We start from the raw sequence: 14,897 nt of genomic DNA, 5'->3' as shown, positions 1-14,897 counted from the left end.
ATTTACTTACAGTTCCTCAAATGGGTGTCACTTGTCTCTATGAATAATGAATAGTTAACTTATCTTAGGTGTTTTTCATTGAACCCAATTACTTAAAATTCTATAAATAAACCAGATAGATTTAATTTTAGGCCTTTGGTTGCATGCTGTCAGCATCATTGGATTGAGAAATGACACACCCCTGCGTGTGTCTGGGCCATGGAGCCGTGGCCTGGGAGTCTCTATCTGGCCTCTCGTCCCTTCCTCTCTGTGCTGCTCCCCTGCTCGGCTTCCTGGTCCTCATGAACTGAGCAGCTCTGCACCACACCCTGATGCCATGCTGGCCCTGCCTTGGGGCCAGTGGACCATGCACTGCAACTATAAACAAGTCAAGGCCCTCAGTGTTGTGTGCCAGTGAGGGGAAAGCTGACTACTACAAATTGTATAGATAGCATGCTAACGTTGAGAATTCTGCCTTACATTCTTTCAGTGAATAGCATATGTCAATCTACTCTCATAGTTTTTTACATTGAGTAGGAGCAGCTGATTTATTTATAAGAAGACTTATTTTGGTAATAATAAAATCATATATTGTGATAAATGTGGATGCAAAGTACATGAGTTTTTTAGCCACAGTCTATTTTGTTTCTGCTTTTGGAAACACTGTAAGTTCCTGGGCCTGAGCATTCATTGAGGGCAGGTTTCATAAATCTAAAATGTACATCAGAATCCTAAGGCAATCACTAAAATAACAAAGCATTAGAGCTAACAAATCAACAAAGGATACAAAGTGGAATCTTTAAACATTCATTTAATGCAAATGAAGCCACAAAGATATAATAAATACGAAATAAAGAGCAAAATGATCAATTTAAGCCCAATCAGTTGACAAATCAAATTTAAATGGTTAAAATGTTTCAGTTAAAAAGGTAAAAGGGGAAGGGGAAGTGGGAGGGGCAGGGGAAAGGAAAGAAGGGAATGGAATTAATATGAGAAAAGGAAAAATGGAAACAAAGCCTTTGTGGATAGGGAGGGGTGGAGGGGCTGAGGGGAGGCAGGGGAAGGGGGAAAAATAAGAACCAAGAGAGATTATGTAAAGGTGCAAATTTCCAATGATGGATGTCATTATACTGTACACCTAAAATGTACCAATAAAATTAATAAAAAAGGTAAATGGATGCACCCGAGACCATAATCCTAAGTGAAATAAATCAGACACACAAATTTAAATACCATATTGTTTCTCTCGTGTGAGAAACTCAAAGTGTAAGTAAGGAGCAGAATAGAGGATAGATGATTGGAAATAGGAAGAAATTGTTCAAATGGAAGGAGAACAAGAGATGAGGAGCAAAGAGGGAAGGACAGGAAAAGGGGGTTAAAGAAAAAACGCATTGAAGGAAAAAATGGAAGTAGAGCTTCTGTCAGTGGGAAGGTAGAGATGGTTCAGAAGGAGGGACGGGGAAAGTGAAGAAAAAAAGACAAAGCATTGCAATGTGTTATGTACATGTACAAATTCCCACGATGAACATGTTCACTGCACACTGCGAGTGTGGACCCGTAAAACAAACACACAAAAGCAGAGACCCATCCATGCACTATACAGAAAATGCATTTCCGATGTCGAGGACAAGTAGGTAAAATGATGGGAAAACATACATGAAGGAACAAAAAAAAAACTGGAGTATTCATTAATACTAAAATAATTTTCAGAATAAAGCATGTCACATGATAACAGAATTAATCAAAAGGGCACTGAAATCCTGTTTACAGTTGTGTGTTTGAGGCGCTGGGGATTGAACTCAGGGCTGTGCCCACACCCAGCTAACATTCCCCAGCCTTTTTCCAAAAGCATTTAGTTTTCATTGTGAGACAAGATCTGGCTAAGTCTCTCCGAAATACAGAAGGCAAACGGCGATGTAATAGCAAGAGAGAGACAAGTCTACTCTAAGAGCGGACTTACGCTGTCCTCTCTAGGTGAGTGCTAGGGCAAGCAGAGGAGAGAATCAGTGAGGCTGGAGAACACTTGACCATCATAGGCTAGCAACACGGCAATGTGGCAGCAAAATCAATCTATTTTTCAGACCAGATTAATGAAATAAATACATTAATAATAAAATTAAAATACATCCATAAACACACCTTCATTCTATCCAAAAGGAAAATTACTCATATATTATCATTAAAGCAATCTTTAATATAAATGGAGATAAATATTTCCATGGCTGAAATCTCTAATCTTATTTTTCTTTGAATTTCTTCCTTGAATAGCCTGCATAAAGATTTCACTGTTATACAGGTGTTCCTTAGCAAATATTACGCACGGATAAGATCTGTCTTAAAATTAATGTCGAGGCTTTATTACTAAAGAAGTTAAAAGATTTCCCCTTAGGAAACACATACCCTGTATGCATCTGAGTGCCTACTCTAAAAGGTGAAGGACAAACACTGGAATAGTTATATACAATAAGCTACTGATGATATGTGTTTGTAGTTCATAGAATAAATTGTTAGGAAAATCTCAACATCCATGCAATCTAACATGCCACCAATTATAAACTGTGGCATTATTTTAAATTCTTCAGGGAAAGAACAAGAATTCCCAATTAAATTGTGACACTGTAAGAGTATGCTTTTCTAAGTCTTTGAGAAGTAAAAAGTACTCATGTCCTGAGATGTTAAAAGGATGCGTTCCGAGATGTTAAGATGAGAGTATATGTGGTTATCGAAGTCTGAACCTAAAGATGTATGCCTTCTAAAATGAACTTTGTGAGAAGTGAATTCAGCCTTGATCAATTCATTGAAATAGCAACAACAGGCCTATTGCTTCTGGTGAAATTCGTAAATTCTATGCCTTGAACACTTGAAGAAAGAAAGGTATTCTCAACCTCTCTCTTAGTTAATAATGCAATATCAATAAGAGAATAAAAGGGCTAATCAGAAAAAAATCATTGCTAATTTAGAAATACTTAACAAGTCACTGATTAACATGACTTTCCCCCACATTTTTTTTTTTTTTTTGGTACCAGGGATTGAACTCGGGACCTTGCGCTTACAAGGCAGGCGCCAGAACCACCGAGCTAAATCCCCAGCCCTGCCCCACATTCTTAAACCAAGAGTTTCTGTTCATGTTCTCAGAAAGCTAGAGCTTCTTGCATAAAGCTTCTGAGCAATGAATGAACTCAATGCCATTGGTCCAACTGCGGCCAGATTTTAATTTATGTTCAAATTAGCACTGAAGAATATTCCTGCACACTTTGACACTAGTATATACTACGAAAAGATGTTCAAAATGGTAAGAACTTAAACAATTATTAGAATTCGTATGCTTAGAATTGTATGGTGTGTATACATATTGATAATAAATCACATTACTCATTTCATAAAAAATTAAACAAATGTATTAATTAAAATATAATCAAGGAAATTGAACAGAAAAATGTCTGACTTTTATTTCAGTGAATTAATATAACAGTCAAAATTTGTCTATCTGTGTTCCTTAAACTCCTACTTGTCAACATAAACAAGATAGTCTAAGATTTTTAACATAGTTAATTTTTGAAATTTTTTTCCCCAGGTGAACATCTGTTCTAACACCAGTAATTTATTTTAATATTAAAAATAATAATAGCATGTGCCCCAGCAGTATCTATTTACATGTGGATTATGATCATTTTTTAAGCTACTATTAAGTTTGTAAAATCTAAGGTGGATTTTACAGAGCCATATCTTACACAATCAATAATGCTGGGGGATATCAGGAACCAGTTGCTTTTCTAGGTTTCACTATTACATACTCTACTGTAAACAGCCTTAAGTACTTTTATTTTAACCTTTTTAACATACAGATTTACAATGAGTACAGAATACATAGTCATCATTTTCAACACAGTGCAAATGCTGTGTGTTCATTTACCGAAACTCACGTGGAATTTGGCCTCTGCTGGTGAGCTGTGCGGGCCACCGTAAGGACTCACCTTATCTTTCCTTTGCTTTTCATCCTGGTACACGGTCCAGCGCTCCCCGTCATTGCTGTAGGCTAGTTTGTACGACCCGACAAACTGTACATGACCAAAATCTTTAGCTCCTTGTGTGATTATGCCGGTCACTTTGGTAGGGACAAGGAGGTCCACCTAAAAAGAGGAATGCATGTAATTTAAATGCAAAAACTCAAATCTATTTCAAATTTACACATTTTTTGAGCTGGAGAAATTAAAAATCAAATTTGCTAAACTCAACATCTTTCTGGTTATTTCCGCAAATATTTTGAAGCAGAGGACTGCATGTGTTTTTCGCATGTAATTAATTTTACCACTGAGTAAATGTAGTCTAAGATTCCTTTAACAACTATTTGGGCCATTTTTAAAGTAAAATGATGCTCACTCGAGTCCGCCGATTCACTTGATGTTAAACTGGCTCATCTGGCTGGGTAGTTTTGGTGTAACTAATCCGCGTCAGGACTGGCAGGACTGGCTTTGAGATTGATTATTATCTGCTAGAGTTTATGCTTATAATTCAATTTACTGACATCGCCGATCGATTCAATAACAATAAAAGTAAATGTTTCTATGAATTTTAATCAAGTCAAGAATACATAATTGAGCAATGGTAATGACTGGCAGTGAACATTCCTTTTCAGAAAGCTACACTCCCTAAAAAGCCTGATAGTCAAATGTTCTCCAAAAATGAAGGAGGATTAAAAGTATGCATCTGTGACTTGTGAGATCTGTTCTCATAATGTATTCTTTTTTGCAAAATGTAGACTTTAAGGCCATGAGACCAGTGGAAATGTAGGAAGTATTAAAATCATCAAAAATTAATTAATGGACACAAGACAGGAAGAACATATATGTAGAACAGATCAATAATTTACCTCCTATTTTTCTAATTCACTCTTGCATCTTACAATTCTAATTTAAGAAATAAGTACAAGAGACTTTGTTTTCCATGTGGACAACTCTTATAAGAACTTCACAGCTGGCTTTATTTGTGTTCCTTGATCTATAGCTTCCGCTCTCCTACAATAGCACCCCACTTCCACCCATTTCCTGCGATTAACAGATGTGCACATCCTTGATCTTATCATCGTCTACTGCCACAATCCCACGTGTGACCTGGATGCTTTCTACCCACTGTGCCCTTTGTTTCTATTTCAGGTCCCCTGTCCTGTGAGATGTGAGCTAGACACAAACAGACTTTAAGGGTGAGAAGCCAGCTGTGGATGAGAACAGAGAGTTACAGACAGTGAACAGAAAGGCCACTTTTAGTGACACAGATGCCCATCAATAAAGATGTGGGAAAAAGCTACCAATGTGTCAAAGCCTGTGAATACATAATTTTTAATTCACATGGACTTCTTGTTCACTTTTGGGAACATTAAGCTCAAATTGGACAATGGACTAGGGTAGAGTATTTCCTTTAATGCTTATTAAAATATTTCAGAAAATATGTCATTCTGATATTCTAAATATGTATTATATCACCTAAAATATCTTGCATGTTGAACAACAGCAAAGGATCACAAAAATATGTATCCTAAGCAGGAAATGGTGGATTATGTTGTTCTATTGTGTGTGTGTGTGTGTGTGTGTGTGTGTGAGAATCCCTTCTTTAATCCTTTCAATGAGCACCCAAAGTAAGCTATCATCTCCACACTACACATAAGGAAACAGAGACCTAAAGAAGTAACATCCATGGTGCTGTCCAAAGATAAACACTGAATAAAAGACGTTGTCAGATTCTAACCTCTATGCCTCTGATTCAAAGATCTTGTGATGAATCACATTTTCATCCATTGCCTTTTACCCACTTGATGAGATTACATCAGAACTTTCTAAAGAGTCCTCGCACTCATCAAACTGACAGCAAGTCTAAGACAAAGCAAGCCTGGATTTACAATACTGGCAGAGCCCTGTGTTTTATCTTGCATTTCCTTTGTTCTTCGGCTGTCTGGGAGTAAAAATACGGATCACTTTTGTTGTCCTAAACACAAATCTAACTGCTCAGAGACACTCTGGCAAAGCTGCTATTCTTCAAAGTGTTCTTCACATTGCCGACCTTTAAAAAGTGGTAGAAAGTGAAACAAATAAATCTACGCTGCTGAAGTCTGGATCACTGTGTCGCCATCAGAGGCTGCAAACACGGGACGAGGGACCCAGCCCCCCGAGGACAGGGACGCCCCAGGCCGGCTTCTTCACCTCGGCTCAGGTGGCGCAGCGAGGGCTCCTGGCGCCCCCGTTCTGTTCCGCAGTTGTCACCGGCAGGGTGTCTCCTGCCAGGCGGAGATGTTTTCTCTTAAATTGTGCTCTTGGCTCTTTCCAACAGATAGGATTTTCTCCCATTCTGTCTGCTCCCCTTTTCTAGCCATTTCATAAAAAAATCTAGAACTGTTTTTCTTTTTTGTTCCGCTGAAGCCAGCCTCTCTACTTAAATAGGCAGCAATCTGTTTCAAGCTGGATTTTGTCCTAAAATTTGCTACATGCAAGTTAGAATACCAGGTCTAAACAAAGCTCCTTTCGATACAAAACTAATCAGCACCTCGCGGAGCATTAGGCTGCTGAAACAGGGCTGCACAGAGTGCGTCCTCGGGACCAGCAGGACCACAGAGCCTGGAGTGCAGCGTGCATGATGACGGTAGGGAAGCCCATCCCTCGGGACCTGGTGCTTCTCCCGGGTGTACAGCCACTGTGCCTTCTCATAGGTGTTCACAGCTAAATTTGAACTGCAAATATTCTACACTCATTTCCCAAAGCCAGACTCCAATAGAACATGCTGGGTCAGGGATAGATGCCTGGCTTAGTGTTTTGCACTTCATGTCTTAAGCTGCATGAAACCTCATAGCTAACACCAGCTCAATGAATTTTACTGAATGGAGCTGGAGCTCCTTCCTGAGTATGTTCCACAGACCTGAAGCAAACCAAGGATGAGAATGCCATGATAAATCATCACAGAAAGTCCTACCTGCTTTTCTCTAGTTGTGTGTGTGTGTGTGTGTGTGTGTGTGTGTGTGCGCGCATGTATGAAAACATCACTGGTAGGGGAAACAGAACCAGTTGTATTGACAAATGTGTACTGGAAAGGCATCTAGTTCAAAGATTCCCTTGCATATTCAGGAATTAGACTGTGAGAGACAGCCTATTCTAATGGGGCGGGAGAGCTCAGGTTCCTGAACTGGCTCTAAATCCTTGGACAAGCTACTTCCCCTCCCTAGATCTCAATTTCCTTTTCTGGAAAATGAGAACACTAATCTTTATAGCAATTTATTGTGACCAAATGAAATTGTTTATTAAATGTGTATCAAAGTCTATTGAATACAGTAAGTGGTGTACAAGAAGACCTTAATAACAAGATAAAATAAAAAACACCAAGAAGGTCTCAGAGTCCGAGAGAACCCTGTAAGAAGAATATAGGAGGAGGGAAAAATCTGTGGAATTATTGTTTTAGAGGAAACTTCCGGATTTTACTATATCTTGATCTTATTCTAAGGATGTATACAAAGGTACTCATTTCATTTTTACTCAAATTAGAGAAAATATGAGTGAACTGAAATGCCCATTTGAGTGAAATGGCTAAGAAAAATAAGATAGACAAACTTCGCTATATTTTGCATTCTCATCTAAATATTGATCTGCACAATAACTTTTCCAAAACAATAGTAAAAGAGAAAAATTAAATTGCAGATTACACTTAGTTATTTCTTTTGTCCTAATAAGAATGAAAGCAAGAGAGGAGGAATATTTACAGAGAGAGGCACAAATGAGACAAAAAACATTGCAGGAGGCTTAATTAGGAATATAAGTTTTGGTTGTAAAACAGTCTGTAATATTGTTTTAGCAAAGTATAAATATTTTTAGAGTGTGTCAAAGGCAGAAGAGTGGTGTAGAACATCTGCAAGCATTTGTTAGAGAAATGTCAAGCAAAACTGCATTTTAAACATCTGCCTCCCACCCGGACAGTGGCTCTGTGGAGACAGGGCAGGCTGGGGAAGCCCCTTGGTCATCATGGAGGCTTTCTTGAAGGGAGGAAGACAATGAAAGTGATCCTGATAAGTAGGTTTGCCAGCAAAGGGAACAAAGCCAAGGAAGTTTATCCTTGTCACAGAAATGTGTCATTGCATGTGAATGTCATTGCAATGTCATTGCATGTAAAGTACTCTAGTTTTTGCCTTTTTAGTATATATATTTTATATAAGAATATAGATTTATATAAGAATATAGTTTATTTATACAGTTTATAATAATAAACTACATTATTATTTAGGTTATTTTACAACTTTCTAAAGCTTCATAAAATTAACTCATTAATCAGGGATAACATTGAGGCTAACGTAACTGCCTACTGCAGTCAGTCTTGGTGTCTATAGGAAATTGGTTCACACACCCCTCTGTAGATATTAAAATCTAGAGATGTTAAATCCCCCATATAAATAACATCTGCATATAACCTATGTACATATCTTCGCATACATTTTAAATCAACTCGATTACCTACAACACCTATGCAATCTAAGTGCTATGCAAATAGGAGTTATACAGTATCCTTTAGACAATAATGATCAAAAGTCTGCTTTTTTTTCCAGCACAGAAAAATATTTTCCCTAAATATTATCAACCCACAATAGTTTGGATCCATGAATGTATCACTCACCGACACAGGCAGGTAACTGTAGTTCGAAATTGAGTTGTAGGCAAAATATTTAGAGGATGTTTTGTTTCCAATATCTTTTTATCTTCACATTACAAGAAACAGCTGAATATAACTATATTTAAGGCACAAAATTAACTGTACTTGGCTTCTGAACAATATTGTTGGTATTGCATGTTAGCTCCAATTGTAGTCCATACTCGCAGGCCAAATGCAAATGTGAAAAACTAACGGTGAAATACTATTTACCCTCTGCGTCTGGTTTGATCTTGTAGTTTAGAGGCTCTGAATCCTTAGAATATTATGGTCACCTAAGCACTCGCTCTTATCCTTACTTTACTGACCACATTTTTAACTTCCAGCCAGGTTTTTAAACATTTAAAATAGTAATCAATTCTCCCTATAGTATTTTTATATGTGAAAATAAAACAAAATGAAATCATACGATAAGATATCCTTTTCAAGAACACAGGGGATTTTCCATTCTATTGTTGTTTTATGATATGTACTTCACAGGAAAAACCACGTGTGGTGTGGTAGGCATGCTTCCTGAACTCCGGTGATCATTCAGTGGCAGGTTCTGTAGATCACCTGTGATACTGCTGGGATCCCAAATATCCAGGTACCATCTGCCCTAAATTCAAAACTGCCATAATTCCACACTTTAAAATCTCCTGCCATTGTAACACGCACAGAGCTTTATTTCAACCTGAACTGGGCCTGATGATTGTTGTGAGCTCATGACTAATTTTATAAGGATTTGTTTAGAGTCATACAAAGAGTTCGACTGCATAATTTTACTGAAAACAGGAGAGAGCATGATAACTATGAGCATTTTATACTTAGCAGCTTTTATTCTGACAATCTTTTCAATATGAATATAATCAGGTTATGTAGAAGAAACGCGAATGATAAAAAACTGACTCAACATCCGATAAAATCAGTGTTTGTCTTCCCTATTTATATATGTTTGTAGACAAAACTGTTATTCTTAGCATTTGAAAAATATTGAATATCACATGTTTGCTTACATATTTCATTCATATTTGAAGGCAAATAATTTATTCTTTTTTCCTTAACATTTAGCTCATAATTTTCTATGCGATTAAATTATTGTTAAAACTTATTTTGTTCTAAGAAGCCATTTTAAAATTTTACCATGATCATTCACTTGTAAGTCAAAAACAATTATTCACCCCCACCTTCAATTTTTCCTTAAAAATTAATATTCTCATAAACTTCCAATTCTCATTGTGCCATGGATCTCTTGATTTCCAGAAGATAGGGTAAAAGAACTAAGGTTACTTGGTTAAAGAAAATTCTTTTAAACATAAAAACAAGATTTTGAACAAAAAATATTTGTAGGTAAAAGAGATATAAGGAATTCATTTAATATTAGCTATAATTCTATGCAGAGTTAACTTCTGTTAACTTCCTTATATTATTATTTTCAGAGATTTTCTATTCTCATGTATCGTCATACAGTTAGCTCATAGGATGTACACAGCTTTGAAATTTTGTATATTTCTGTTCCCTTAAATATTTTACTACCACTAGTACTACCACTGCTAATTAATAATAATGTAATAATTTGTAATGGCTACATACCATTGGCTATTTTGGGTGCATGAGGCATGAAAATTATTTTACCAGCCTTTTATTGATGTTCTTAATTGGTTTTGATTCTTTTATCTGTATAAAAGGCAATATGAAACGAAGGAGTATGGGGAGGGGGGAATGATGGAGGACGAAATAATTAAATACGTTATGTGCATGTACAAATCTGCCAAAATGAGATACATTAATCAGCACAGCAGTATGCATCGTGAAAATGTGGGGAAAATAGACTAAATTCCATGTATATAGCTATCTGCTCATGGTGCAACTGCTTTTCGATAGACACAACCTTCCATTTGAAATACACCATACATTATTATATTTGTCTTTGAAAAGATTATACATTTCTATCTCCAGGATACAAGGATTCTTTCCTTACCTACTCATCAACCTGATGCTTTAGAAAATTTTGTATTTTTGCCAACCTGAAAATGGCACTTTTACAATTAAAATATATAAATAGCATTAAGAGACATTTAATTTACTTTTTCTTAATTGTTACATCTCACTAATGATGCATACATATAGACTCTTTAATTTCCTTCATCTATTATTTATTGGAATAAAGATTTGTTGGCTTTTAAGAATTACTTACATAAAAAAAACAAAAACAAAAGAATTACATGATATCAATATATGGCTTCCATTATATGTGTTGTATTTTGTTATCAATTTGTTATATAAGTTTATTTTACTATTGACATGCAAATTTTCCATTTTTCCCACTCAAATTTACCACTGTATATTTTTGTGTGGCTACCATAGAGATATTTTCCTTGAATAGGTTAGTTAAAATTATTCACATATTATTTTATAATTACCTTTAGATTCTCCCTTTGAGTTTCTTTATTCTTTCTTAGTTTAACATGTGAAACACTGATGTTGTAATAGGGTCATACTATATTTTGAATCATACCACACTTTATTTCTTTCTACTTATATGAGATTACATTATATTTTTAATAAGAAATAGTAGCATACTAGTAGCTTAGAAAATGTCATACTAATGTGGCAGCACACTCAGCTTACATCTGGTGTTTCAGTGAATAAACAATAATTGTTGAGGGGCTGGGGATTTAGCTCAGTGGTTCCGGTGCCTGCCTCGTAAATGCAAGGTCCCAACCAAGTTCGATCCCTGGTACCAAAAAAAAAATTGTTGAGTAGTCTACTCTTTTATTCTGTTCCCTTGCCTACCTGCTTCTTACAAAGTTTACTTTTTAAAACTTGAAATTAATATGATCGAGCATCATCATTCCATGGGTTATAACTTGATGAGACTCATTTTTATTACTTTTGAGTAGAATAAAATGGGCTCAAACTGCAAACTGTTTTCTTGGAATAAGTAATGTACTCAAAATATTTTCTTGCCTTATGTTTTAAAACACTCCTGCTTTATTTGGCTTCTCGCTCTTAAAGGTAAATTTTCTAAAATCTTATTCCTTATTTTTTAGTTTTCCTATTTGTAATATTTTGTTTTAAAAAATTATTCCCCCTATAGTCTCAGTTTCTCCATTTGCCTTTAAAATTATAAATTTTGTTTAGTTACATAATTTCCACTTGGATTTTAAAACGTCTTTGAAGATTGTTGGCACTGAGCAGCTCTCTCATCATCTCAGCATCCATCTTCCCTGCTATTTTATTAATGACAAATATCTGTATGTATCTTCTAGTAACCAAGTCATTCTGTGGAAAAATGTCCATTTTCATAGGTTTTCTTCATCACCTTAGAATGATGCTCACTGTTTTGTTGTGCTGAATATTGAAATCGCAGGTCCCATGTTTTATTTCATTGGCTTTTACTAAACTGGAAAGAGAGAAAGTCCTTGTGCTTTTGACACAGTGATCATTTGAGGTTCTCTTCCCCTCTCTATGCATCAAGTCCTCGGCAGCAATCTTCTTTCAGACTTCACATTGCAACGCTGCCTCTGGACAAGCAGATATTTGTGAAGTACTCCTGAAGCTGGTCTGAACTGTGTACATTTTCCCTACTCTTGCTATTTTCTTCCAAATATAGGAAGGATAATTGACTTTTTTGATAACACAAAAATTTGATCCATTCTATTATATTTCATTCAATGGAAGTTTGGCTTGAATAACCAGCCACCCATTGTTTACTGCTCTATGACATAATTTACTTATCATGTTATAACCTGTCTTTCCTCTGAAGATGTAAAATCATAAGAACGACTTGGTTTCCATTGTCTACCTAGCATGCACCGGGTGTTTCAGTGCATACATATCGGACGAACAGTTTCATACTTTAGCATCCCACGAGTTCATGTGTCTAATAGTTTTTTAGTCACCTTGGCCAGATTTGCACTACTGGGGTTGTATTCTCTTTGTCAGTGGAGGAGATGGGGGATTAGAAGGCAACGCACTCTCTAAGCATGGGGTTTTGGGTTGTGGTATGGTGACCACTGGGCTTCGAGCTTGCTGCGCTGGGTCTCAGCCACTGTCTTTCTTATTGAGGTGTCAGAATTCCCACACTGTAGTTACAGGAATTTGCACCCAGGCCGTGGACAGCCACCAATGGCAGCCCAGTGCATACATATTTGTGGACCTACTTTGGGGTTTGGAAGGGAGTCAAAGGCTGCAGAAATAATCACAACCTAGAAGTTGAATGAGTTAAGAGCATGTAAGAAATCTATTCAGAAGCTCAGTATAGGAACGCTTAGAATTAGCTCACCAGCAGAAGCTTCAAAGGTCGTCCTTGGGAAAATATTTTTAAAAAGTCAACTGGGCTCTTTCTACTGATAAAAGTGGTTCTGAATGAAAGTCCATGTATCTTCTCATTACATTTCAAAGAAGTTTAAATATACAATTAGCCCCAAATATAAACTTCATTAATAAACACATTTGGAATTAATAAAAATATGAGGATCAAGTCCAATGCCCTTGCACTGATTTACTGTAATCATGCTGTAGAAAGGGAAAATAGCTTGATTTTCTATTCTTTTCAAAATGAACAGTTCTTTGCAATATTATATAAAATTTTATTTTTAAATTGTTTTGAAAAATTATCTTTAAATAATGATAGTCATAAGGAACTAAAATTGATCTCAAGTAAACAGTTATTATCCAAACTCTCTAAGACTTCTATTAGAAAAAATAAAATATATCTAAAGAAAACTACAAAACCTTGAAAACTCAGAGTGAACAATCATACTTTTCTTATTCCATCATTGAAAGTGACTTTTTGCTGAGTACATAAAAAACCAGATCATTCTGGCAGAGCAGAATTAACGGAGCTTCGATATTGGCCTTTCAAGCCTGATTTGGAACAGGCTGAGAACTTTGACTTCTCCTATTAATAGCAATTCAGGGAGGTGCCTAATTGAATTACTCTATAATTGATAGGGTCATTATTAGTTGGTTAATGGACATTTAATACAAGTCTTTGATCAAAGACCATGATGACATTCAACAGATTATTTAGACACATTAATTACATCTGTGCCAGAGCCCAAATGAAGTTGAAACAGAGAACATTATCAGTAATTGATTTGTATGTGATGACTACTTTCAAGTATGTATGGAAAAGTTTGATATTTTGGGCCTTTTGACAGCACACAGGGAGCGCTGTCCAGGTGTAAATTATAGCATCATTCATAAAGCTAAAAATTCATTAAAATGTGCATGAAAGTTGTGTCCACTTTAGCAGGCAGGATTTGGAAGATAGTGTACATTTGAAGAGTTACTTAATATATCTTCAACAATTATTTTGTTGGATAGAATTTTAATGAAGGCCTTATCTTTTTTACAACCATTATAGTATCTTAAGAGACTCACATTTTGGAGACTAGCATTTATACACAAACAGGTGTGTTAATTTGCACAGTCACATAAAACTTTTTTTTTTCTGTACCAAAAGTACAAGAACTTTGCAAACAAAACATCTACAGCATAGTGAATATTGCTACGCAATTCGCATCGAGTGTCCTGTAGACTAAGAAGTTCATAAAAGTCAGGGAATTTGATAGAATATTCAATGTATTTCTGTGTGTCCTTCTTCCTGGAGGAGCTATGTATTTTTTGTTCATAATAAACTTAGCCTTTCCCACAATTTGCAAATCATCCACAGAGTGCTATACTTCATTTCCTTTCATCAGACCTCTCAAGCTGTGGTTCAAGCCTTTTCATCCTTCACTGGACATGTGCCTGCTTTTAGTGATTGAGTGTTAGACTAGACCAATAGCAACAATGCCTAGAAACCTGGATGGAACTTTTATTCCCTTGTCCCTACCAAAGCAAGTGGAAAGGAATCAGGAAAATGTAAATGCTTCATAAAGCTTTAAGAAAATGTTAAAAGTGAAGAAACAGAAGGGCAGCACTGGAGAGGAGAGGGAGATGACTTAGAAAGTGGAGAATCCCCTGCAGATAACAGCACAAGATACATAGATACAGGAAGTGGACTTCCGGAAGGATGATGTCAAAAAAACTTTGTCTCAAAATATAAAATAATTTAATAGTGATGGCAGGGATGTGGCTTAGTGTGAGGACTCTGGGTTCAAGCCCCAGTGCCTCAAAACAGAAAAAGAGCTTTCTTTTCAGATTTTATCACTGGCTATTCATAAAATCAAAATTTTTGTTATTTATATTAATTTGTTTCAGATATAAATATCTTATTTACATTCTTCTACTGTTGGCAAATTTTTTATTCC

The 14,897-nt window shown here is 36.1% G+C and overlaps 1 protein-coding gene across 3 annotated transcripts in view; it reads right to left on the bottom strand.

The window, feature by feature from the left end:
* Window positions 1-14,897, bottom strand: part of Edil3 (EGF like and discoidin domains 3) — a 404,159-nt gene that overhangs the window by 20,452 nt on the left and 368,810 nt on the right. For all 3 annotated transcript variants that reach the window (XM_004841650.4, XM_004841651.4, XM_087180996.1), the window contains one exon: window positions 3,954-4,109. In XM_004841650.4, the coding sequence (XP_004841707.1) occupies window positions 3,954-4,109 (156 nt within the window). The remainder of the gene's footprint in view (window positions 1-3,953; window positions 4,110-14,897) is intronic.

The sequence above is a fragment of the Heterocephalus glaber genome, unplaced genomic scaffold (genome assembly GCF_053883595.1).
Source record: "Heterocephalus glaber isolate CG9 unplaced genomic scaffold, H.glaber_assembly_v1.0 deba00001465, whole genome shotgun sequence".
NCBI lineage: Eukaryota > Metazoa > Chordata > Mammalia > Rodentia > Bathyergidae > Heterocephalus > Heterocephalus glaber.
Note: the sequence above shows the minus strand (reverse complement) of the source record. Positions and strands in the feature narration are given on the sequence as shown.